The following is a 27778-nucleotide window of genomic DNA, read 5'->3' on the forward strand; positions in this document are numbered from 1 at the left end:
ATGCACGTAGAAAAAGTGCATAGGACTGCAGAGCATCCACATCCTCTGACTTTATAGTTGGCCAACAGAAGATCTTCTCCATATATGCACAGGCAATTCTGATCTCATCTCCAAAATGCTCCTGTAATAATTGTTTAGCACGTTCAAAGCCGCTCTCTGGTTCCATATGTAAGCAGCTACGCACAAGTTCTTTCGGGAGCCCAGAGGTGAATTGCTCTAAATAATACAAACAGTCCCCTTTTGTGGCCCTTGCCTCTACGCCATGTTTAAATGCTCTGCAGAAAGAAAGATACTGTAAAGGGTCACCATCAAAAATTGGCACATCTCTAGCTGGTAAAGACAGTAGCAATTGCTGCCTCACCAGAGAGGCAGTGATTTCATTTTGCCTCTCAAGTAAACTGCAAATATCTTGACTGTTTTGACTAGAGGGCATCATTTTAGCTTTAGTTTGTGCCAGCCGACTCTCAGGTACAATTGTAGGGAGCGTACTAAAGCTTTGGCGCAAAACAGGAGGAGACCAATTTATTTTTTCATGAAGCTCATTTCTTATTGGTTGGAATTCTTCAGCGTTTGGGTCAAGATCTTTGGTTACTTTCTTAACTTGTTGACTTTCAAAGTAACAGTTCATGACATTAGCAGATACTCTGGACCCATCTTCATAAGCTTCAAAGACTGCTATTTTGGCAGCAGTGGCAGCTAATTTGGCATACATTTCCAATTGCTCTTTTTTCCTTTTTAACTGCAGTTCTTGCTCTTCTATTGTATGTTTTTCCTTTAAAATCCTTGCTTCTTCAAGCAGCGCAGCTCTCTCAGCTTCTGCCTGAATTCTTGCAGAAGACGCTGTACTGCAGTGACTACATGTGCTCTTATTGCTGGACCGGTTACTCACATTAGATGCACTGTCGTCAGCATCAATTTCATCAAGGTTTACAATATTTTTATCATCAGAAACTACTAAATCGGACCCCGCTAAAACTGCTTTGACATCAGAAATGACCATATCATTGAACAACATTTTAGCTTTAAACCATATGTCATGTTTCTCCTTTTCAATATCAGGCAACATTTCCATCAATGCATTCTGAACAGATGTTACATCTTCACATAAAACCAAAAATGTGTCAAAAACACTCTTCATCTCTGAAGGTTGGCTGTTCTTTTCAATAAGCTCTTGTATGCATTTTCTCAAATTGGCCGCCTGATTTAACTTAGATTTTCTGTTGTTTTGTAACCTTTCAAGCTTCTCTGAATATGCTTTGGCAGTCAATTTGATGGCCCTTTTTTCCTTAGGTCGAACAGTCTGCTCCTGTGCACCTTCGGCATGCATAGTGTTCCTTTGCACTGGTTGCATTATGTCTTTGTCTTCTTCATGCTCATTCATAGTTGCCATAGTTCTATGAGAAACTTTGCTCCGCTGTATACAAAGTCAGTGAGGGGCAAGTAGGGCAACAATGGCCTACCTCCCAGACGCTGAGCTTTCCTGGCTTGAACCACAGTAGAGCAAGATCCTTCGTTCTCTCTGCAACCACCAAACAGCCGGCCACACCCGTGTGCCTCCCTCCAGCAGCAGGATGATTGAAGACAGGCACCAGGTAACTCCTCTGCTCCTCTAAATCCAATGACCCACAGAAGGTACATGCGGCAGCCACTTAGAATGTCCAAAGCGAGTTTGATGACTTATGTTCCGGCTAATTTCCACATAGACCGATGAGGGCAGCAAATCCAGGTAAAGTAAGTGACGCGCTGACTGTGCACTTCCATACAAATCCGAAGAGTCCAATGTACAAAAATACAGCTGCTTTATTAGGTTCAAAATAGTGTCAAGTTTCAATAATTCATTATAAAATCCAAATCATTACTTCCATAAACAAGGGCTAAAAACACACACAGTGAAGCGGTCAACAAACTGTGTGCTCTTCTGGATTGCCAACACCTGTGTGACTAAGGTGTGGCTCCCCATATGTAGAGCATCACCACAGCACCTCCTAGTGGTGACACATGGCTCCAACAGGTGCCCCCAGTCACCCTGCGAAATAATTGTGTTTTACAGCTTGTATCTTTTCTTTTTGGTCATGACTCATGTCTCATGACCCACATCTCATGACAATAGGTCCTGGTCAGATCAGGAGGTTATTGCATAAAATTATTATTATTTCACTACATTAATGACGGCTTATTCTGTAAGACAATACTTTCACACTGCAGGATTGTAGGTTATTCTGCCCATCATCAATGTGTCTTCGTAGTTGAATGTGATGAGACTCCTTCTCTCTCTCTCTCTCTCTCTCTCTCTCTCCCTCCCTCGCTCTCTCTCCCTCCCTCGCTCTCTCTCTCTCTCTCTCTCCCTCCCTCGCTCTCTCTCTCTCTAGAAAACCAGCAATAGCGCCCTCTGCTGACCTTAGGGTGAAACTGGCCCAGGCGTTTACGTCATCGATGAGCGACAGTATTTTGTTTAGCTGCTGCAATGTGCTGAAACTGTCTTGATCACAGGTCTAATTCTTTACTATCAAACGCGTGTGTAACTCGCTCAATGTTACATTACAATCGAGTATAATAGCGTTTCCTAAAACGTACAAATCGTGTACAATTTAAATATTTCCTGGTGACATGTTTTGGTTGTACCTGATGTGACATTATGCCCAAAGTCTTTGACATAACTTTCCCAGCTGAAAGTAAAACTCTGCCTGAAGGATTTTGGTCAGCTGTGGATGTGTGGATAAAGAAACCTCATGTTATCAACAAGCGCTTGTGTGGCGTTAAGGAGACAGAAAGTCGAAATGTGGACAGAGAAGCTTTGGGCTTGTTTGCAAATGGACTTTCAGATAAAGCACTTGACTTCGTAAGCAGTGGACACACGGATACGCACGAAAATGGCAAAGAGTGGAGCTACAATGTCAGGACTTTCATTCCTAAAGTTAACTGCTATGGATCAAAGCTACACAAAGAGGCCATACTCAAATGCAAAGGTAAGCCAATGGCAAAAAAAATACATATATAGATGTTGTATATATTTGTTTCTATTTGTCCTCCTTCCTAGACCCTCCACAAGTGACATTTCTTCCATTTGAGGAGGATGAAGATGGGCGTGTGTCTTATAAAGAGAGCAACATTCATCAATTCAGACTCACTTTTCAGGATAGTGAGACATGGTGGGTTCAAAATGCATTGATGTCAACAAATAATGCATCACCTGTTCTGTGCAACAGCCATAGTCTAATAATGTGTGCAGGTTCTTGGAGTTCCATGGTTTGTCCACAGATGAGTGGTTTTCTGATGGCGTTGCCTACCCAAAGCTGCACTGGCTGAGGTCCGATCTGCTGCCCAAACTCGTGCGATGGGCCACTGAATGTACAACCAGCGAGTTCAAAAGCACCCTGTCTCTGCTGCCTCTGGAAAAGTACAGCGTCAAGTACCAGCAGCTTAAAGACAAGTATAAGGCCTTGGTTAAGGTGGGCACATTGTTATTATTAAAGGAGCGCATGCATTTTAAATTGTTAGGTGTGGTCCAAATGAGATGACTTTGTAATATTATGTTCAAGATCGATCAAAAAGTTCTATAATTAGATACACTGCACACAAAAGTCTGCTTTTACAATATTCCAAAGGACTAAACAAAATGTGGTCGATGAGTAGAAAAAAATCAGGCATTATGGTCCTTGGTTTTAGTGTGTGTGTTTTGTAATATGCTTTGGTCCTTTCTTGCAGGTTTGGCCAGAAGTGACAGACCCGGAGAAGTTTGTTTATGAAGATGTTGCTATTGCTACGTATCTTTTGGTGCGTAAATGCTTCATACAATTATGATTTCTTAACTTTCTTAAGTTAAATGGTGGGGCAAATATCTTATTTCTAACTTTGATATAGTTACGGTATTTTGTTATACATTACAGTATAACGCTTTTGCTTTTTATTTCTATCTCATTAACTGCAATGTAATAACAGAATTGTAACATTTTGTTGTTGCATGTTACTATACGGCAGTGCTTAATTTGTAAATTAGTATTTTCAGGAACACTTTTGGTCTGATGTGATGGATTGGGGGAACAGGCCAAAACATTTGCTGAAACACTCTCATTAGACACCATTATATCAGACAATTTCTTTGCCGGATCCTCCTAAATGTTTCCCGGATCCTTTACCCTGAAAATCTTTTTATTGGGGGAATGCGTTCCCCCAAACGGTGGATCAAATTAATCACTGCTATACGGCAAAGTGCTCCAAGGTTTTCGACGGGGCTTTAAAAAGCATTTAAAGTGGAACGGGCCTCTCTCTTTGGAGTTTGCGTGTTCTCTCTAGGTTTCCTTCGGGTGTTGGCCTTTACAGTTAAATAAAAGTGCAATGCAATACTATTCCCATCCTATTACCATGCTATCACTGTGCTCTGTAATAGTACAGTAAAGTGTCTTCCCCTTTGTTGCTATTTTGTTATATTTATAGTCAATTAACAGCAACCACAGATCATCGATTTCCTCATGTTTTGTGCATCTTCATTTAGGTAAAAGTAGGTCAAGGGGCTGAACAAGCTTGATCAATCAGTTCGAGTGTGTTAAATGTCTTGAATCCTGCAAATCGATTTGTCCGTGTCGTGTCATGGTCCCAGGTGTCACAGTGTAGGCGTGAACAGAACAAATGAGGGTTTACTGTGTTTTGCAGGTGCTGTGGTCCGAAGAGAGGAGAGAGAAAGACCTCAGCGACCCCCAGTCCTTTGTGGACCTTGGCTGCGGAAATGGTCTCCTGGTGCACATATTGATCAATGAAGGGGTGAGCTGCAGAAGCACAATATTTGACCAGCAAAACATCAACCAGACTCTGCAGCACTTTCTGAAATGCAACATATTCTTATCATTACAGCATGCATCATAGAACATCTTTACTTTTGTTATAAAAAACGATTCCGACACTTAATTTTAAGTCGATTATACATTGTCTGTTATGCTGTCTTGTATTGCAGCACCCGGGAAAGGGCATCGATGTTCGGAGGAGAAAGATCTGGGACATGTACGGCCCCCAGACTGTGCTAGAGGTGAGCGAGGGTAGGACAAAGGAGCCATTTCAACCACACTTAGGTTTTTAATTAGCGTTATTACCTCTTCACGTAACAAGGGGAATCCTCTTTGTGTCAGCCCACTCACTGCCACTACTTTCTTACACCAGAATATGAGGGGATGGGTTTTTTTATTCATCAAAATTTTACATATATTAGAGAATTGGTCGCTATTAGAGACAGTGCTACAGCCACAGTCCCTTTCGCTGCAAAGTTAGCATGTTCTTCTCCCCGTGTCTGCATAGGTTTCCTCCAGGGGCTCCAGTTTCCCCCACTTAAAACATGTACAATTGGGTCCCACCTGGATGCCAAGGAGACTCTGAATCTCAATGAGGATTTGGTTTACTATGAGCTTAAATACACTGCCCAGCCCCAAAAGAAAATTCAATTAGCTTCAGTGATGTCAAAAGGTTCTGTGTCGCATTCATTTTTCACCAAGATCTCGTATGGATGATGGGAGAGTGTGACCGCTGCGCAAAGCCTTCTCTAGCACATCCCAGTGATTCTGATCTTGGCCTCTGTGGTGTCCAATCCATGTGTGAAAATGATGTTGCATACTCCCTGAACCACTCTTTTACAATGTGAGCCCGATGAATCCTGGCATTTTCATTTTGGGATATGCCTGTGCCATTGATGGAACAACCTGGTCATTTTGGATGTTCAGGTCGTCGGCTGATCTCATTCTTTAGGCTCATAGTGTTGCTGAACCTAGACCTGCCCAAGTGCAGCAGCCCCAGATCATAACAAGTTAAGTCCAGGTGGTCATGTTTTTTTGTAATTCAGCTAGTCACAAGTTTGACACAATGATACACTATTACAACTGTTCAAATTGTGAATACTTTATGTCATATTCAGTTGTTGATCAATAATGGCTGATCTAGTTCAAGTTTGTGTGTGAGGCAGTGAATAGCAATAGAAACACCTTAAAAAAAAAAAAAAAAAAAGCGATCGAGTGATGCTAAATTTAGCCTAATTCATGTAAACACACAATTAGAGAAAACCACAGTTGGAGCGGCTCTTTCCTGTCTGCCTCTTGGCCAGAGCGGGGCATTTCACAACAAGCTGCTGACTGCTTCCATTTCACATCATCTATTATTGACTGATCACTGTGAGAGCGGATGTGGCTGGGCAATCTCTCTGAACCACTAAGTCCAAAACCTTTACACAGAGCTGGATGATTGGAGGAGAAAACACTTGTTATGTGTGATTGGGGTGGTTTGTCTTTGGACAGGCTTTACTCCGAAGTCTGCAACCAGTTAAAAGGGGGAAAAAAATCTACCAAAGTTTGTGATCAGACATTTAGATCAACACATTTGACAAATTCATTATCATTATAGCATTCAATTTACCATGTGATATTCCCTATATGCTTGTCTCTTTTTAAATTCCCTGTTTAGCCTCTCACTACAGTATCCAATGCTGTTCGAAAATTGATTTAGATTCAAATCAAGCCCCTTTGCATCTTCCCCCCCATTCCCCCCCGCTCTCAGGATCTTGCATATTATTTCTATCTTTTTTTTTAATGCTATTTCAGGAAAAGGCAATTACTCCCAGTGAGTCCTTCTTATTCCCCGACGCGGACTGGCTGATTGGGAACCACTCGGACGAGCTCACACCATGGATCCCCGTCATCGCTGCCAGGCCGGTCATCAAGACACACAATCTCTCTCAGAACCTCAAGTGCCAGCTGCTCTTTTCTCGCTGGAATTACATTATGAGCTTGGGGAGCATGTGTGAAAAGATGCCCGCTGCTCGTGTGTCGTTTGAATTGCTGTGTGTGTGTAATTCAGGCGTTGAGCAGCTGGTGGCAACGTTGAGCCGAACTCCCCCTTCCTTCTGCGTTTATGCTTTTATGTAATAGAGAATAGTGGGTTTCAAATTCTGCTTTTGGGGGAAGTTTTTTGCAGTTTTGCCTCGAGAGCTAGTTTTACTCCTCTTTTAGTTCTGGTCCTGAATCAAAACTTATTTATCTTTTAGTTTTGCCTTGTTCAGCCTGTGTTTTGTCCTGCCTTGACCTTTATCTGTAACATCATGTTTATAGTATGACAGATCATGACATATTTAAATACATATATCAAGATTTAGCAAAAGAGTTCTTGTGTTTTCTGTGCAAAGAAGTTGTTGCTGGATTGATGTTTCTTCTTTTTTCTTCCTGAACATGATATACAAGCAATAAGATGCTTTAAAGCAACAGTAAAAGGTCATAATAAGAGCCTTTCCATGACTTAATGCTCACTAAAATGACTCCCATTCCAGGTCGTCTTACTGCTGCCGCTTCTTCGTCCTCCCTTGTTGTTTCTTCGACTTTTATGGAAAATACCAGAGGCGCCAGTGCAAGAAGTCGCAGTACAAGGAGTATATCGACTTCGTCTGCGAGGTCAGCCAAGTGAGCGGCTTCAGCACGGAGGAGGACTGTCTGAGAATACCCTCCACCAAACGGGTAACGGTTCCACAGCCCTCCCCCCTCCCCGTCCCTGCAGCATCTGGCCACGGCTAATTTAACACACTTTCGGCTCACTGTTGGTTTTAGAAACGCATAAAGCAGCCGCTCTCCTGAACATGCGTTACGTAATGATAAGTTGCTGATGTTTTTATGGCAGACATAATCGTGTATTTGAAAACTCGAGGCAGAGCACAAGGATTTGTTTTATTAACGGCCCAGTTTAGTTTATTTCTTTTCAAAACCGTTAAAAACACCCCCATTGTATCTTTGACTGCGTATTAAAACAGATGGTCATAATATTATCATCACAGACGGGGATGTGATGTGGTCTGTCTGTTATATGTGCTGCACAATTTGAGATAGATTGATCCCTTGACTATTGCGATAATGATATTATTGCTTTTGCATATCTTTAACCTCTTAGAGCAAATTTTCTCCAGTTCGCCTTTACCCAAATCTTAAAGCTTCTGGACTGGAGCTTGCAGTCTATAGGCCAGAGTAATGCCTGATTTGAAAGCTTAGACCTACAAAACTGATCCAAGATTTCTCCTCGTGTTGTTGTCACTTTTTCGTTGTGTTTTTGACTCTTTTGTTTCTTTTTTTCACGTTTTTGTCGCATTTTCTTCCTTGTTTACGTCTCACTTTGTCGCTGTTTTCAAGGAGCTTTTAGATTTGGGGAACGCTGAATGGCAGAAAATGTGCTCAGTTCAGGTGGGGGTTAAAAGGTTAAGTCAGATGGAAGACTTTATTAAAGGGATGTTTCATGATTTTTGACATAGGGCCTCATTTCCTAGTTATCCAGAGTGTTTCTGGAGATGTCTGTAGTTTTTTAGTTCTTGCAGTCCGTATATTTGAAAAGTTTAGTGGTGCTAGGCTAATGCTAGGCTAATGCATGTCTATGGTAACAAGTAGCCTGCATTAAAAACCTCTTCAAAATTATGGGGTCGTCCTCCAAACGTTGCTATATCTGATTTGTAGAAAGCTCCTTTGTGAATTCCACGTGTAGTAATGCCGGCCGCAGGTAAACAAACTACTGTAGATCCGGTAACCGAGCAGATCACTCCGCCGATCACGCCAGGAAGCTGATGCTGCTCAAATAAAAGTTATTTTAAATGCAAAATGGTTATATTTCAAAAATTATGCAGTCAACACAGACATTTATATCTGTAGTCTGGTGTTATAGGTAATTTGCCTCAGGTGCACTGTGCTTGGGTCAGACTGTTTTTAATGCAGGCTACTAGTTACCATAGACATGCACTAGCCTAGCACCACTAAATATTTCAAATATAAGGACAGCATAAATAAAAACTAACAAAAAATCTCCAGAAATCAACAACACTCTGGATAACTAGGAAAGGAGGCTCTATGTCAGAAATCCTGAAAAATCCCTTTAAAGTTGGGAAGCATTCGTGTAATATGGATATTGCAATATATAGTATTTAAATTGTAAAAGTTCAAAGCAAAAAAATCATCTACAAATGAATACAGTTTTCTTAAAATAAGTAAATTTGTCCTTGGTTTGAACAACTAATTTAAAGAAAGATCTGTTTTTTTAGACTTAAATAAGAAAAGATTTTTTTTTCTTAATTGAAGTGTAAATAACCTCATGGACAGATTTCTTGAAATTAGTCAAATCCAGGACAAATTACCTTATTTCAAGAAAAGTATATTTATTTCTAGATTACTTTGTGCAGTGTGATCTGATGGAGCGGAGGGGTTGGTGTCGCCGAATGTACGTCAGGAAACGAAGCCTCTATTAGCGACACTTTCCATTGATCGTATGGCCTTGTTAATCACCCTGGCTGAATGCAAAATAGACAGAGCTCGGATAAAACTAAACGTACGTCTGGTTTCTCTGACGAGCCCAGCTGTGCTTCACTGCCTTTTCCCACCTGAGCCTCATTTGGACGCGAGCGGAAGTAAATCAAGTCTTTATGGCTCCCCAAAGGATGTTTGCTTTGATGCAGCCGTTAAAACGCTTCAGTAAATGCACATGGGTGGGTAACGAGAGCTCGCAGGTGTTTGAAGGGATTTTAATGCATGTGATTATTTATTGCTCATAAAAACATTTTGCGGCTCAGTTTTATTCGAGATGTGATTGTGACTTGGGTTTATTTATGCTTATCTGTAATAGCTCCAGTGCTCACTGTACGCTGAAGTCTGAAATGCTGTTCTACAGGTGTGCCTTGTGGGGAAGTCAAGAAACTACAGCGAGCCAGACGCGGCTGAAGCAGAGCGACGGAGGGCTCGATACATTCAGAGCCGACAGAACGCCCCTGGGGTCACAGTTCACAGGTCGGACATCGGGAGTGACGAACACCGCTGCCATGGCAACACTTCCTGCGGGATCCAGGGCAGCCAATGGGGAGCTGGGTTTCAGCCCCGAGAAAAGGTTGAGATTGTAAGGAACTGCGCGTCTCTCCCGCGGGACCTGGTGGAGGGCGTCGTTCTGCGGGTCGCCCACGCGCTTCTGGGGATGACAGCGGGCGATGGAGGAGGCCCGGGCGGGGACTGGAACAGAGGAGGTAAAAGCATAAACAAAAGTGTCCACACATGGGTGACTGCTAATTAAAGCCAGACAGGCAGGGAAGCGTTATTAATCCAGCCACTTTATTTTTGGCCAATTCAATTATCACTTGGCATAGATTTACCTGGGGAATTCTTATTTTTTGGGATTCAAGACTATTTTGGTTTCAATTCTGACTTTCTTTCAGCACTTATTAACTTCTATGTCCATAAAACATACCGTATCATTGTGATCCCTTTGTAATTTCAAATGTCTGTCTAGTTTTACCTGTGCCCTCAATCACATATTATAGAGCCCAGATGGTGCTCATCTATGGGGCCAAAACGGAGGTGAAGTTAGAAGCGACCAAGCTCTTCCACGTTTTCCCGTTACGTGAGCATTTACACAAATCAAGTATAGTTACGCAAAATTAGACATGTTGATTTTCTAAGCGGATAAAAAGGGGAACTATATTGCAAGGCGTAGTAATATCTTAGGAGCACTTCGACGTTGCTGCGCGGACGTCTAACTTCACCTCCGTTTGGCCCTGTAGAGGAGAGGGGGAGAGGCTAAAAGCTAACGGCATCTGGGCTCTATTTATGAGAAAGACCAGACAGGTACGCATCAACTCGTCTAAGCTCAGGTAAGAACATATCTCAGTATGTTAAAATGGAGGCCTGTTCCTTTAAGCTTTCAGTCAACCAGGAGTGCTCCATTGCAGCAATGGCTGTTGAAGAAAAGAAAAATATATAAATAGTCAAACTAATTGAAGATGTTTTTCTTCTAATCCAAGAAGCTTCTTCAGGTCTGAGGTCACCTGTTTTTTTATTGGGATTCATACCCTCATGTCATTAGTTGGACATGTCTTAAAGGAATAGGCCACCGTTTTTACATACTAAGATATGTTCTTACCTCACTTTAGACGTGTTAATATATCCCCGTCTGGTCTTTGTCCGTGCGCTCTGCCAGGCAAACGGAGCACATACGCAGCCTCTCCCACATGTCACATAGCTCCAAAAAAGCTCACGATAGAAGCTACCAAGCTCTTCCACGTGTTCCCTATTTAAATAAAGTTACGTGAAGTGTTTTCATGCGAAGTATATTTACCCAGAAATGTAGCATGTCGATTTTATAAGCAAATAAAAAGGGGGACTATATTGTGAGGCGTAATGATACGAGGAGTAAAACGTCCGCGCAGTAACTCCTAAAGGTTATTGACGGAAGTGAGCGGGGGAAGTCTTTAGGAGTTACTACGCGGACGCTGTGCTCCTCGTATCATTACGCCTCACAATATAGTCCCCCTTTTTATTTGCTTATAAAATCGACATGCTACATTTCTGGGTAAATATACTTCGCATGAAAACACTTCACGTAACTTTATTTAAATAGGGAACACGTGGAAGACCTTGGTAGCTTCTATCGTGAGCTTTTTCGGAGCTATGTGACATGTGGGAGAGGCTGCCTCCGTTTGCGTGACAGAGCGCACTGACAAAGACCAGACGGGGATATATTAACACGTCTAAAGTGAGGTAAGAACATATCTTAGTATGTAAAAACGGTGGCGTATTCCTTTAAGATCCACCCTAGGGATCGCACGTTATAAACTGAACTTTATAACCAAAATACGTTTTTTATTAATTAATTATTAATTTTGCCCCTCTTGGAACCGCCACCTTAACGTGGTGGAGGGGTTTGAGCACCCGAATGATCCTGGAGCTCTGTTGTCGGGGGCTTCGTGCCCCTGGTAGTGTCTCCCATGGCAAACAGGTCCTAGGTGACGGGGCAGACAAAGAGCGGTTCAGAAGCCCCTTATGAGAGACCAACAGGCCGGTTAGAACTATGAGGCCGTCCCTCTGTGGACCCACCACCTGTAGGAGGAGCCATAAGGGGCTGGTGTAATGTGATTTGGGCAGCTCGGACGGCTGCCCCCACGACCCGGCAACGGACAAGTGGAAGAAGATGGATGGATTATTAATTTTGGATACAAGTCAACAACACAGGCAAAACAAAATTTTAAGAACAATGCCAATTTTTGTAGTTAACATCCATTGAGTTAACTTGAGATAAACTGAGAATTTGATCAGAGATAAACGTCTTAAATTTCAAACAACCCAATTCAGATAACACATTTATTTTAAACTGTTGCTACACTTTTTAGCAAAAGAACTGAGGATGTGCCCTAATAATATCTTTATCACAGAAACCCAACACTTCTCAAATAAGAGCGATGAATCACTGCCTTAAATATCTCCCGCAGCTATTGGTGGCACTGTCAGGCTTTTGTCTTCTCCTCCTCTCTTCCCGCCCCCCTGCATCAGTCAATCAGTGCGCCCTCCCGCCACACAAACGCTGCCACTTTGAACCCTGCGCCTGCCACTTCCTGTGTGCCACCCGGAGCAGTCCACACATCCCCCTGTCTGCGCTCCCACGCCTCACCTTTTGTCAGAGCGTGATCCCCCCCCCCCCTTCGCCTGGCACAATGTGAAGAGATAAGGAGCAGAAGAGCGCTACTATGATTAAAACAGACCCCTCTCTGGTGTCACTGCTCAAATTAGGAGTAGTGTGACAAAGAGAGAGAGCGGGGAATAAAAAAGACTGTAACTTAGTATAGAGATGACAGGATGAATAATGCACCACCGCTATGATTTATGCATGAGTGTGCGCTTGTACGGAGGTATTCCTGGCAGTTATGTGTGTATCAGAACAAAGGGTAAGTTCAGGCTAGATCTAGGAGGGCTTCAGATCCACCAAAGGGCCCTGAGATTTCCCGTCTTTCCATCTCACGCTCTTCATCAAAACATCCAAGGTAGCGTTTGTTTTATATTTGGAAGATTCTGGAAAGTTCTTTTGCAGATGACGCTTGGAAACGCCGCTCAGACGTTTCCCATAATTATACCCCATTTTTTTAAGAACAAAATCCTTCCAATTGACAGCAGCAGTGTGAACAGTTTCCATTGATAGCCGTCTTATTTTCGGTGCTTATAAAGTTAAAATGGCACTCATTTTCATTTCAAAGAGCAGCACATGCGAGGCTTGCCTACAGTAGCCGTGTTACTTATGCATGCTCCCTTCAGCGTCGGTGCAGTTACGTAACAGCCGAGAGGATCCCGGCTGCTGTATGGGGAACATTGACATGACATGCACGACACAGAAAGCTGAACTAATGAACTAGACATTTTGGGGTGAGTCACTCGTGTGTTTTGGTGGAGTTTTTTTTCAGGCACAACATAGACAACGTAATGGGTTCACAGAGCCTCAAGCTTAGAAAGGCCAAAATCAAAAAGTGGGGGTTGTGGTTTAAAGACATGAACTCACGAAATGTCAATTCTCGATAGGATTATATAACACATGGGCCTCTGCATCCAGTTCTTAAGTGACAGTGCATTGTGTTGCATCTCCCATAGTCACACCGTTAAACCACTCAGAAGCACTTGTACACACGATTACACCTCATTCATAATGCAGCGGGGCTCAAACTATTCCGTTACAGTGCGCTTTCCAGTGACCCATTGCTGCCAGACTTTTGCTCATTAGGTAACTTTAAAAACAAGAATCACTCCATGGACTGTGCAACATAGTGTGAGCGCCAGTTTTTGTCCAGTAATTCCAGAAATATTGACCAGAAGCCACGTCCTGAATGTTGAAATCTGTGTATGTTTTTTGCCTCTTCTTTCTGTAACTGACCGCAGTGACATTTCACACAGCGCACCCTGAACCTAAAGTGCAACTGCTGGATGTATACGAAGCCGAGGCATTAATAACGGCCTGTGCGGGCGCTCTGTCAATACCCACCGGCTCCCATTAATCCCCATTACCTTCGTCGACAGTAAAGGCCAGCTCTAAACGTTGTATTGATATTATATTAGGGCTTGGATCACCCTGGCGTCGGACGGCAGACTGCCCACTTTCACACTGCTTTTGGCGTCGCAAGTGTCTGTAAGTGTGGGAGTGCGCTGCAAACTTGGAGGGCTATGTAAGCAATTTGTCCTGCTATATTTAGGAACTGTTTTTATGACAATATGTTTTGGACACACTGCAGTTAGAAGACCACAGCATTAATGGTAAAGTCCACATTAAGTTATAATAAACCAAAAGCTTTTATTTCTTTAGTAATTCTTGATAATTCCTTAATTTTGAAACCAATTTATTATGACTTTCAGGCTCAAACTTTCTATCAAGCAGTTCAGCAATTAAGCCCTTTTCTCCCCATGTGCCTTCAGCCCCTGCTGACCACGACACACTGATCTCACTCCTTATGAGCTAAGTTTCTGTCCAAGCCTTCACAACTTGGTATTGTATGTCAACTTCAATCCTCCAGTTCTTTTAATCTTGCCCATTTTTCCGAGTCTGACTCGCCGCATCAGTCTCCAACTGATCCACAGAGATCAGATTCCCCTTCAGTCGGTGCATTCTGTCCAGACCAAACCCAAAGGAGGAGCGGGCTGTGGACAAGCAGCTAATCTAGCGTCTGAATTTCTTCTACCAAAATGTATAAAATGGCGGCTGCAACGGATTCCTTTGCTTCTGTTTTTCAAACTGACTTTTTAGTATGATTTTTTTTTAAATTCTTGCTACTGGATTTTTGTAAAGTACAGCCTTTTTTTGTTTTTTTGCGCATGAATTAACTGATGAGAATTAGAAATCCTTCTGTTATGCAGCCATGTCCAATATGTCCGTGCAGACATGAGGGAGGCTGTCAGTCAAACAAACCAAAGGTCAGCCATGATTGAATTCTCATATTGAGGGAGAAAGGCCAAGAAAGATCATGTGTGCTCTGAATACATTACTTTCCCCATAACATAGTACGGCCATTTTTATCCCCGTCTCGCTGTGTGTTGTCTAAAATTACTGCCTACCCCATGGGGAGCAGGGACGACAGTGACTCAGTCTCAGAAGACAGCGATGGCGCAGGCTGGCTGCTCTGACAGTTTGCTTTAATTGAGAACAGTTCACAACCTCCTGACTAACACTGTGAATCTGTGACTTGAAATCTCTCCATGACGGAAATACTCTTAACGCACAGCTGCTTCAGGAAGTATTCATAGCACTCTATTTATTGCTCTGTTATCCCTGGTAAATTGAAGTCTGATATAGAAAAAGTTCAAATGGTTGTTTCCTGTTCTAAAAGTTTAAACAATGTACAATCAGGCTTATTTAGAGGGTGCATCTAAAAGTTTGATATGATTTTAGTATATGGCTACTGCATAATATAATACAATGTTATAATATTGTAGCTGAACAAAACCTTGTATCATTGTCAAAGCAGACAAAAAGATGTCCCGCGCGATGTGTTAATATCCTGATGAATTTTGCATTGATTGACCCTCTCGCGGCCCCTCGTGCCCGCGGTGTCTGCACTTATCTCTCATCGTCTGGACTTTCTCTCGCCAGGCAGCCTTTCCGTGAGCGAAGTGGTCAGTCTATTGAAGCAGGAAACCCTGCAGAGCCTCAAAAAGGAGTGTGGAGGGCTACAGACGCTGCTGAAGAACAACCACCAAGTCTTCAGAGGTGATAGTTATTACACTTTGGAGATTTATCATGTTTGAGATTTTTTGTGTGTGTGAAGTTCTTCGGTTGTTCCTTGATACATTAAGTGGTTCAACAACTCTCAAAATGTTAGTATAAGCTCCACATAAGCGTATGAAAGTTTCTACAAAGGAAAATGTGAGTTAATGGAAGACCAAGTGTGTATTAAAAACATGTGGGAAAACTGGACTTAGCAATATTAGATTGCATCCCAATATTCCACAGCTTTCACAGCTAGTGCACATTGCATACTTGCCACTCACTTAGCTGCTGTTGATGTGATGAAATGCTAACCGCCATGCTGTTGCTAAGTTATGACATCACACGCATAACCTCTGTAATGAAACAAAGCAGTTGTTGGATAATAACTTCCAACATATTAAAACTTCACTCTGGATGTAAATGGTATAATACTTGATCAGAGGAGACTTCTGTGTTTATAACTAAGTCTTTTAGCCTTGAAGCTAAAATGCTAATAAATGTTAAAATAGTGCCATCATCTGAACAAATTTTCTTGAAACACGCTCTTATTTATGTTTTTTCTGTTTTCTTATGGGGACAGGAAGTAGTCTTTATCCTACACTGGCCAACAGGAAGTTAGCCAAAGTAATTCTGTGCACTGAGCCCCGTAGTAAAGTAGTGCTCAGTAAATAAACTCTTTATTTGAAAACCTAATGGGTTTAAGTGCAAGACACTTTTGCATCATGAACTATTTTTGGCACGTAATATATTGAATGAGCTCATTTTAAGAGCAGTGAACATCATTAAAGCTGCCAACACAACTCTATAAACTATAAAAAGCTTTTGTTTGAAGATTTCAGAGGAAAAGTGCTGTGCAAGTGGACAAATGTATGTGATTTTTCTTTCAGTGGAAGGGGGTAGAGTGTTCATACGTGACGGGCGCGACATGAAGCCCTCACGAGATATGAAGAGGAGGCCCGTTGCCCCTGGAGCCGTGAAAACTCGCCTGTGCTGGTTCCACACGCATCACCCTCAAGGCTGCCCCTTGAAGGTCGAACAATGTGCCTTTGCCCATGGAGCCGACGACCTCCGACCTTCCACCAGACCTCTGAAGAAACTAAAGGACTGTTGACGTAACGCTTTTTTGTTGTCGACAGTCTTTAAAAGCAAACCGGGGCGAAGGCGGCACACTGTAGGCGGGTGGCCGACCTCTCACCGGTGTTTTGAGGTTCACTGTGGAGGCAGTGGGTGAAACCGTTTGAACAAAGTAAATGTTAAGGCCATGAATTATTTGTTGCCGTGAGTGGAGGGTAGAGCTGTGTATCCTGCCCTCTGGACTGAGGCGAGTGCCACCGCTGGGCTGCTCTCAAACCGTCTGTCGCCGTCACCCTGTGTTTCAAATGTCAGATGCTCCGGGCCGACAGAGGGGCACCATGGGAGATTTGTTTGTTATCAAGAGGGAAATATCCACTGTTGATGCAATAAAGGAGACGTCTTTCTGCTTTGAATCACAATAGAGTCTCATGAATACAGGGAGAACTGCTCCGTCCCTGGTCTAAATATCAAAGGGAATCTGAGGGGGAAAAATGGAGTGGACTGATGTAAATATAAAGATCTTTTCAATAACTCCGCAAATGTCACAATGGGGTTATTTGTGACTTTTTAAATTTTATTTTGTGTATTACATTGCAGTTTCAGTACATTGTAAACTCCTTTTCGCAGCTTGATTTTCCTTCAACAGATATCATAAACACCGTCATGTAATGGTGATGTTTTGTTTTATTTACTTCATATTTAGTCTTTCTTAGTGTCTCTCTTCTGCTCTCAAATTGCCTGCCCAGTCCGGACTGATGAGCATTTTCGTCAGTGCCTATGTTTTTTGAAATAAATATTGGAAAGGAAATGCGTTCTCTGCTGTTGCTAAATATAACTGTGTTTTACAACATCATCAAACCCAAGCTTATTTTCTTAACAAGGCATGCATGATTTTGATTATTCTACAAAAAACACTGAGGCTATGGGGTATGAAGTCACTGTAAATGCCAGAACATCACTTTTAAATCCAGAAAATGGTCAGGAACTGCCCAAAAACATTGGTGTTGTAATCACTGGCCAGACGCCCATCCAAACACTGCCCTGTCTATTTATTCGGGTTTAGTTCAGTGACTCTAGTAGTGACTATTATTAATTCTGTAGCGAGAAGACATTTAGTGTAACTGAATTTGACCGGCGCTGGGTTGAAGATGTTCACCTGAGGTAACGTGCCGACATTAAAAATCCATATTGTAGTTGAAAGAGATGTCCTCAAGCGAGTTGCATATTAGTTGGATGTTCCCATAAGCCCCTGGAGCGGAGCCAGGGAGTCTAGAATATTGATGACAATGTGCAGAGGTGGATAGTAATGAGCTCAATTTCCTTTAAGAATTGTGCATCTCTGAGTAATCTTATGGCACAGTATTAAATTGGCAGTGACACTGGCTCGGCAGTAAGAGGGTCCCAGGATCCCAGTGTGGAGTTCTCATGTTCTCTATGTGTTTGGATTTTTCAGTTTCCACATTATTGCTTAATTTCTGTCACTACTGAAACACGGTTACTCAATACTAAAGTAACATTCTCGTCATTATTATTTAAACCACTGGAGATACAGTATGTGAAAGACTGAAAAAAGAGCACCCATTTGGACAGTGTTGTCATGGTGACCACACCACTGTGAAGATGCCCTCGTGTCCCCGTGGACCGTAAACCTGTGGTTTCTAATGACCTGTTTAAATCATCTCTCCCTCAGGTTTGCTCCCATGCGTCATTTGCACTTCCCGGAAGAAATCAATTCATCAAAAATGCTCCAGCAGTTGCAAACATCGTGTGACCCGATCGACCCGCTGCCCTACATTTGATCGTCTTTGGGCAGGACAGGGCTGAAAGGTGTTGGTGGTGGTCACGTTCGTGCTTGTCCACTCGCACCTCAGCTTTGACCCTGTGAAACTCCCACACCGTCCCACCCCCCCCTTGGTTTATGACCCTCTTCCTCCGTCTATCTGGGCTCAGTGAGGGACCTCCATGTTATGAGGTAAACTGTTCAGTAGGTGCATGCAGTTAAACCCTTTATTTATTCCTATGTCATTAGCTTACCTTGTGTACCATTGTGTGAGCTTCAACACAGCATGATGTAAACTGACCTGAAAATAGCAGTATCCCAACTCGGTGTGAGCTATGTAAACCATGTCAACTATGCAAACACACTTTCCATTTTAAACTCTTCGCCAGGCCTGATATTAAACAGGGCTGCAGATGTTTATTCAGTGACAAGCCCATTACAGGCTTTATGGGGTGAGTTTTATGGCGTTTCTGACTGATTTACATATATTACATACTGCATAGTTGTTCTTACTTCTACAGTAGTCGTTGCTTGGGGGGGAAGAATTAGTGCGACTTTAAGCAAAAGGAAAGCTAAAGGCAAGCACATTAGGAGACAGCCAAAATTACTCTTCATAAAATCTAGGTCAGAGAGAAGTGGCTGTGTGTCTGAACCAACAACTTTCCCCCCTGTTCCCCTCATGCTTTATTCATAGAGGCACCATGGGGCTCGATGTAACGCAGACATCATTTTAGACATTCAGGAGGAGATGCAGAGTGAACCGGGTGGGACCGTGAGGCTGACAGCTGTCATTGTCATCACCACTTTTGTTTGACTAATGCTGCCTCTGAAAATCTTTCTTTTTCCCTGATTTTGTTTCTAAATATAGTTGCATGAGCCCCAGACTTCTTACATAAATGTATTTCTTAGAATGTTAATCAGGTGTGGGTTTTTAAGCATTTCCATCAAACCGTCATGATTTTCTTATTGCTATTTGTGAAAACACTGTTTAGACAACTATCTGACTAATCTGTCTTGTAGCTGAGCCGCTTAGTCACCGCATGACACTAACCTGCACAATAAGAAATTAGACGGGGATCACTGAGTCACTGCATCATCATCAGCATCTACAGCGTGTGGGCAAAAATGAAAAGGAATGTCAGTCATGTACTGTATGTATCTGTTGACTGTTAAATGAAACGGTAAATTGAGTTGCTTTTTTAGTGTGGGCAGGTGTGGTGTCTCTGTCTACCAACATTTCACATCCTTAAATCGATATAAAGGGTATTTCCTTGACCATTCACCTGAAAAAGGTCCTTCAGGCTTCACTTGAGCTTGACTCACCTGTGTCCGTCGTGCACAGACCGACTGGGGGATACTTACAGCAGATAACCCTTTGTTTTTGTGCAGCTCTTTCGGGTGACTTCTGCCCTCACCCTCCTCGCTCTTACCCCTCTGCTCCTCACAGTACACTCAGAGATAAGGACCCACAGTTGACACACCCGGAGCACAGCCCCCTCCAGCAGAGTGAGCGACAGAACAGGAACCAATTGGTTGAAAAGGTATTTTCAAATCTTACTTTGACATTTCATCATTCAGCTCAAATGCAATCTGTCTGAAAATGTGGAATTAATACTCAAAATATAGACAGACTGAATGAATAGGCTTTATTTCTATCCTGGGTGTTCAAAGTCCCCTCACAGCGGGTAGGTGACTGCTCATCGCTCCGCCTGTCTTGTTACATGTGAAAGAGGCCACTTAGGAACTAATCTTCCAAATTAATATTTAATGAAATGTTAATCTAATCCTGTGTTCTACACAAATACAATGGCCCTCAGTCTGATTTCCTTCTTTGACAGCTTGTTTCTTTATCGCCTGCTGTTTGGAAACTAAAAATAAAGGGTCTCTAATTGTGGGAAGTGGGCACATACTACAAACCACAATCACGGGTTAGATCTATGTCATTACAGCACAACATGCTCTGTGTGTATATTCACTATAGAGTTTTAATTATATTTGGTTAAACTTTCTAGCTTGAGTTTGTAGATAGTGTCATAGTCATCTTTCTTCTTTTTTTTTTAGCTAAGTCCAGTCCATAGATTTAGATAATTATCTGCACAATAACACAATACGGTTTATAAAATTACGGTTTATTGAGTCTGTGATTTCACCAACATTTTACTTAAATGTGGATGCATCACGTTGCCCATGATGCTCTTGTGCTTTTAGCATGACATCACACCCACAACCAGTATCCACAGGGGAACGGCTTCAGACCCACTTCCCAGCATGCACCTGGCTTCTGCAGCAAAGCAATGATAAAGTGATAAAAGAGAATACATGTGAGCATCATGAGAGCCGCTGCTGAGAGGGGGTAATGTGGGGTTTCCATAGAGGCGAAGTCAGCAGGTGGTGTTACCGTGGGCGACGACTGATCTGACCCAGATGGCTGCTGGTTGGTCCACTTCGGTCAATAACTGTGTAGCCTATATCATGCAATGCAGCAATGACGCAGTATTTATGTCCACAGGTGACTTCAGCCTCCTCTGTTGGGATTCAAAACACACTGAAGCTGGTTTAACGTTAGAATCCACTTACAAAACAGCCCAGGCACCAGATCATTTAATTTAAAGCTATCAAGTTATGCATAAAGTTTTTGTACAACAACTTAAAATATATTCACAATTATTTGTGCAGGTGCAAATGGCTCATGTCCTAACTGTGTGCATTGTACATAATCCCAAGTATAATTGATAAGAGCCACGTGTTTGTTTTGTATTGATTTGTCCTGACTCCAAACACAGCTGTATGTTGTTTGCTCAGAGCGAGTCAATGAGGAGCAAATGGAGAATAATGTATGTGTGACCTTGACTTGGACAAAAGTACATGCAGCGTTTTCAGCTCTGATGCCGATGCTTGAGTTTTGATGATCTACCAGTGTCCGATACCAACTGATCCTGGTGCAGAGACTGGAAACAAAAGTGAACGTATCACCAAAGAGGCCCAAATATGCAGGGAATGTTTCTTATCAATAATTCTAAAACTACTTTGTATAGACTGAAGTGCATCATTTTGAAATATTGAGGGTAACACTGAAAACACTGAACCGATATGCAATCGCCCATCACAGGTGGAGGGATTTTGATTTTGATTTGAATGACGCAGTAATGTGCATCATTGAATTCCACGTTTTTTTAATATTAAGCAAAAACAGTAACAATATCGTGCTAATGGTATAGTGATATAAGTATCACTATACCAATTGTGTATGTATAAATAAGTATAATTGTATTTTATTTATTTTTGGGTGGGACTCGTCATCTTAGTCTTTCCCTCAATATTTTCCCAAACATGACCTTTACAGCATTTTATTTAAATGTTTTTTTACCATGAGCTTTTGTGATTAGCCAGTGTTTGCTTTTATGACCCACACCACTATTTTTCAAGTAACATGGCCCCGCGGGCCAAATCCAGCCCTCCAGAGCAGGACCTCTGATTTTATTATGATTTTAAAATATATACAGTGGGGAAAAAAAGTATTTGGTCAGTTTCACATAGACATTCTACTGGATTTTGGCCAAATACTTTTTTTCCCCACTGTATATGCAACAACCTGTAGGAGCGCTCGCCGGATCCAACAGAAGTGTAAGCGATATGGTGCTCTGCAGGATCCCGAGTAGGCAGAGAATAGAAAAAGGAAATGAGATCCGAGGCACACAAAATCAGCTATTAGTGAAATTTATTGAACGGCAACGCGTTTCGACTCGCTACTGAGTCTTCGTCAGGGCAATTTCACTAATAGCTCATTTTGTGTGCCTCAGATCTCATTTCCTTTTTGTATATACAGTATATACATACATATTTATTCACCGGTTGCCCAGCATCAGCACAGCAATGGAGACAAAAACCCCCAAAACATTTCAAGTGAATTTTTTGGATTTAAAAAAACAAGAAACAAACAAACAAAAGAATATATATGGAAAACATCTAAGAGAAAAGGGAGAGAGCAAAAAGAAGGTTGGCATAAATCTAAACTATTGCAAATTTCTATTACTTACAGAACCAGCAAATACATACATACATATACATACACCCATACATGCATACATATCCGTTTATTATTGTCATCGTTATTTTACTCTTGCCCCCAAGATGATTTTGAGAAATATTATTATGCAAATAATATGTACTGGTTAAAGTACTGTCGGTAGCCTATGTTTCAAATTTCCTGTCAGAACATCCCACTTGGTCATATATAATGTAAAACTTTGGCATTTTCAGAAACTGCTTCTTTGGACCGTGATGAGGTTCGGCTCTTGGAGTTTTGGCAGAAAGTCGTCCCTCCACTGCCTACCTCTGCAGCTTTTGGGGAACTGGAGTCGAATCATTGTCATATGGAATCACAGCATGCATGGTTAGATATTAATAGTTTATATACATAATACATGAACGAACACTTTAGCAGCATTATAATGTTTCTGTTTGCATGCTAAGTAATAATCACTATTGGGTTATTAAATTGATCTGTATCACATTAATTATAAGCACTGCAATTGCGAATAGCTGTTGCTTGAATTATTGACTTTGGCAGCGATGAAAACAAGTGTGCGTTCTCAAATGTATTTCTGCGCAGAAGTGTCACGGTGGCCTCTTCCTTGCATTTACAGCTCTGCGCCTCCCCAGAGATGCTCGGAGTGGGCGATGCCAGCTGAAAATAGCCCCGGTGCTGGAGAGAGAGAGCAAGGAATAACACGGCACCTTATGCTTAATTAAAGATTAACGAGAAATTGCTCAGTGGTGTGTGGAGGTTCCTCAAAGCCTCACTTTACTTTACTCTGATTAGTCTTACGTAACACTGCTTAATACTGCATGGCAACTCTGAAAAAGTAATGCCATGTGGCCGCCGTGGCAGAATCAATTTGGTCGTGACGGGCCGCGGCAGATGAAGGAGGTCTGTCTGGGGCCAGTGTTGATAAACGACGGGCTCTGAGATGGTAAATCGCTGTAATCAGACTGATTTATGTAAAATGCCTGTGATTAAATGATGAGATTCCAGCGCAGAGACCAGGGCACAGGCAGAGGCACGCAGATATTTCAGGGATTCTTGTATAAATTTACCCAAATTGGATGCAGATCATTGACAATGCACCGACTTTGCTCCATTATAAGCAGGGGGTCACCAGAGGCGCTATGCTTTCCTGTAGGAGTATGACATAAAGTGGGGACGTTTTTGCTGTTTTTGCAAACTAACTCTATATATATATACAGTCAGGTCCATAAATATTGGGACATTGACTTAATTGTTATGTTTTTGGCTCTATAAACCCCACAATGACTTGACAGCAAAGATGTGCTTAAACTGCAGACCTTCAGCTTTAATTTGAGGCTACATCCAAATCAGATGAACAGTGTAGGAATTACAACCGTTTGTATGTGAGCCTCCCACTTTTTAAGGGACCACAAGTAATGGCACAAAGTAATAATTATAAATCAAACTTTTTCCTTTTCAATATTTGGTGTTGGTTTTCTGGTTTGCAAATCCTCTGCAGTCAATTACAGCCTGAAGTCTAGAAGGCATAGACGTCACCAGATGCTGGGTTTCATTCCTGGTGATGCTCTGCCAGGCCTCTACTGTAAATGTCTTTAGTTCCTGCTTCTTCTTGGGACATTTTCCCTTCAGTTCGGTCTTCAGCAAGTGAAATGCAGCTTAATTGAATTCATGTCAGGCGATTGACTTGGCAACTGAACAACATTCCTCTTCTTTGCCTTAAAAAGCCACCAAGGCTTTGGCAGTAGCTTCGGTTCATTGTCCAGCTGCACTGTGAGGCGGCGTCCAAGCGTTTGACTGAATATGAGCTCACAATATTGTCCAAAACACTTCAGAATTCATCCTGCTGCTTTAGTCAACAGTCACATCATCAATAAATACAAGGAAACCAGTTGCATTGGCCCATACAAGCCCACGCCATGATGCTGCACCACCATGTTTCACAGATGAGGTTTTGAATCATGAGCGGTTCCTTTCTTTCTCCATACTTTTCTCTTCCCATCACTCTGGTACAAGTTGATCTTTGTCTCATCTGTCCTAGGATGTTTCAGATCTGTAAAGGCAAACTCTAATCAGCCTCCTGTTTTTGAGGCTCACCAGTGGTTTACACCTTGCGGTTAATCGTCTGTATTCTCACTGACTTTGACACACATACACCCACCTCCTGGAGAGTGTTTTTGATCTGACTTATTGTTGTGAAGGGTTTTTTTCTTCACCAGGGAAAGATGTGTTCGGTCATCCACCACATTTGTCATCCATGGTCTTCCAGGTCTTCTGGTGTTGTTGAGCTCACCGGTGTGTTCTTCCTTTTTAATAATGTTCCTGTTGATTTAGCCACGCCTAATATGTTTGGTGTCTGTGGGTTTGTTTTGATTGTGGCTTGCTTCATTAATAGTGATAACTGTTTGGATCTCATATTGATACTTAACAGTGACAGTGTCCAAAATGCAAATATCACACTTGGAATGAAATCCATATTCTGATAAAAAATGTGAAGCAATGATGAATTTCTGACTCTCCACTGGCCATGTTTATTTTTGCTGTAATGTTTTGCTGCCTTTTTCCCAGGACGACCAGCATGTTGCGCCTCACAGAACCCAAATAGTTGTTTTTTTTGTAGCTTCATCCGTGGGAGCAGTTGTAGAGCGGCCGCTGGGGGACTGGCTGTTACAAAAAACACTCCTGTACTTTTGGCAACTCAGCCGTGAAGCTCCCTCAGCGCTGCCTCGATGTTACACTTTAAATCAGGGGCTTGTGCTCGTCCTTGTTTTACGCCTTACACTTTTTATACCTGTCTGTCCAGGTTTATGTCTCAATCTGAGCCCCCCTCTCACCGGCGCTTGATCTCTATGAATAAAGGATGGTCGGCTGCGCGGGATGGATGTTCTAACCTGGGCGTGGACTCTGTGACTCACACTTACTTATTTGGCGTAAGTGACCGATTCACACCCTTTTGACTGGAAACGCCTTTTAAAATAGTCTTTCGGGCCAATATTCTTATGTAACATGTGACAAAACATATAAATAAAAAGGTCTTCCAAGAGAGATGTCAATGAATGTAAAGTATTGGGTGAACTGGAAAATGTGCTTAAGGAAATTTAGTTTCCTGTGTTTCAATACAATTCCTGTGGACTCTTGAGTAAAGGTTTGACAAGAGGATGGGACAGGATAAAGCGCCGACTCGAGGGAGCCAGTCTCGATGCTGGGCTGTGTGCTTATATCCAGGAGTGAGTCAATGCTTACACTGCATATTTTACCATAGACACTCAAGCACCGCTGCAAAAATGATAGATCTCATAATCTATTCACCAGCAGCAATGGCACATCCTCTGTTCTCACACAATGTAATGTGTTTTTCAGATCGCCTTGAGCTCCCATGGCAGTCGAATGGTTGTCTGTGTATGATGCTTCGCAATAGAGAGAGAGGAGTTCACAAAAAGTGCTTTAAGTCAGGTTTAATTCACACTATTTAGCTCAACAGATAGAGCGAATTTTGGCTTTTGCACAGTACGGTCCCTTTGTGTTGGTAGATATGTGGGATTTTGTTATGAATAAGAACAAAAGGCCTGGGTATTGTGCAAGCTTCTTTTGGACTTTTCTGCTTTTACCATCAAGTTGCAGTTATTTGGAAAAAAACTTTTTAATTAATACTCTTTTTAAGCCATGAGTTTTTCCACATTATCCACACATCAAATACACTGCAAGTTTTAGCTTTTGGACTCACACTAGCTAAGCTTTTTAGGAAACTTTGACTATTCCTGGACTTGAACATGACAAAAAAAAAAAAAAAAGAAAGAAAAAGAAATCAGGAAATCGCATTAACACAACTTTCCAACAGCAGACTGGAGTGCGCTACTGTAACATGTGGACAATGTTTTGTGAAGGGTGTGTAATCTTGTAAAAAAAAAAGCTTGTTTGTTGTTGTTTCATGAGAGGCTAATTGTCCAGAGGCTGCCTTTGGTCACGTTTGCACCAGGTCTGGTCTCTCTCTCTGTCTCTCGGCTTCAAAGCGCCACTGTCGCCTAATGAGAACGAATGCAATGCGTCTGCTCAATGTGCTTCGGAGGCCGCTGTCAGGCTGCCCCGCGCTCAGGTTACGGCCCGCTCCGTCGAGCCAAGACCGGCCGCACTTGTGGTCACAAACCCCTCTGCAATAACAACATGTTCATTACCCCGACCTCTCAATCACCGGAATGCGCCTTATATCCAACACAAATACTCTCGTTGGCCATTTACAACAAGGCAACGATGTCCAAATCTTGATATTACAGGGAGGGTTATGTGAAAATGCTGCTTTTCCCTCTCAAAAATCCCTCATATTATTATCATTTACAGGAAGCTATTGATCTGTGCACTTTGCTTTGCTTTATATAAACAGTTGCAGGAAAACTATGCATGGTTATTGGGACATTCTTATTTACAACAACATTTACAACTGCAGCTTATTTCTTTTGTCTCGTTAAATTTTGGAGAAAAGCACTTTCTAGGGCAGTGTTTTCCATCTCCATCGCTTTATGCCACGATCCGAGTACCCCTAACCTTTTTCTCTGAAGTAGACAATAGAACAAATCTTCTCTGTCGTTTTACTGCATATTTCACACACACACAATTGCTTCAAAGCTTTCCTAAAGCCGTACAATTTACAACAAAGGAAACAATGAGTAGTTTAAATGAGTTCCATTGATAATAATGCTGAAATATTAGTTAATTGCTCTTTTTTTTTTTTTTTTTTTTTACAATGAAAGAAGTTCAAGTACCTCCTAATGAGTGCTTGTGTATCCTCAATGGTCCCTGTTCCCCTGGTTGGGAAGCACTGGTCTAGAGTGTAATCCACCAAAGTTGGCAGCAATCCCCTTCGAATATGCCATTCACACAGCATATTGGTAGTTCTGCTTCAATAGAATTTTGATTAATTTCTGTCCCATTCCATACATAATCTAACAAACTTATGGGACTAGGGTCCAATACTGAACAGCTCTTTTCTGCATTTAAATGCTGTTCGAGATTGACTGCATGAACAGGCGGATGAGGAATCAATAACTAGCCAGCGCACTGCCCACTGGGTCATTAATAAAACACTAAAGGCGTCCTTTCAGATGTGGCTTTATGGGTTCTGTCCTCACTGGGTCAAAGAGGGGCTATTTCTGCCTCCCGCTCACCCCTGCTATCTGCCTGCCTGCTCTTCCAGGGCTCCACATAAAAGCCAGCTGATTGGGAACAAAGCTCTGACTGTGCTGAGGACACCTGCCGCGAGCCACAGTTCGATCGAGAGTGGGAGAGACCCCTTTGACGCTGCAGCAGATGAACCACTGTAACTGTGGGTTCAGGAAGTCTGACACTGATTACATTAACTTATGTTACTGTGAACTTTTGAGATTCTGTGGGGGGACACATTTTAA

General features: G+C 42.2%; 1 protein-coding gene across 1 annotated transcript; it reads left to right on the forward strand.

Moving 5' to 3' along the window:
• Nucleotides 1-2582: 2582 nt before the first annotated feature.
• Nucleotides 2583-17216, forward strand: trmt44 (tRNA methyltransferase 44 homolog). The gene is made up of 11 exons (XM_079580678.1): nt 2583-2966; nt 3038-3149; nt 3230-3449; nt 3706-3774; nt 4651-4758; nt 4949-5020; nt 6576-6682; nt 7298-7481; nt 9664-10009; nt 15382-15498; nt 16386-17216. Exons 1-11 carry the CDS (start codon nt 2636-2638, stop codon nt 16607-16609), a joined length of 1890 nt encoding a protein of 629 aa, XP_079436804.1. The 5' UTR covers nt 2583-2635; the 3' UTR covers nt 16610-17216.
• Nucleotides 17217-27778: the final 10562 nt, after the last annotated feature.

This window comes from Gobius niger (genome assembly GCF_951799975.1).
Source record: "Gobius niger genome assembly, chromosome: 21".
Lineage (NCBI taxonomy): Eukaryota > Metazoa > Chordata > Actinopteri > Gobiiformes > Gobiidae > Gobius > Gobius niger.

Excerpts from the sequence above, each read along its gene's own strand:
- trmt44 (XM_079580678.1), top strand. The coding sequence starts at position 2,636 with ATGCCCAAAGTCTTTGACATAACTTTCCCAGCTGAAAGTAAAACTCTG. Across the intron at positions 3,450-3,705 it reads AGTATAAGGCCTTGGTTAAG|GTTTGGCCAGAAGTGACAGA; the intron begins GTGGGCACATTG and ends CCTTTCTTGCAG. Across the intron at positions 15,499-16,385 it reads CAACCACCAAGTCTTCAGAG|TGGAAGGGGGTAGAGTGTTC; the intron begins GTGATAGTTATT and ends TTTTTCTTTCAG.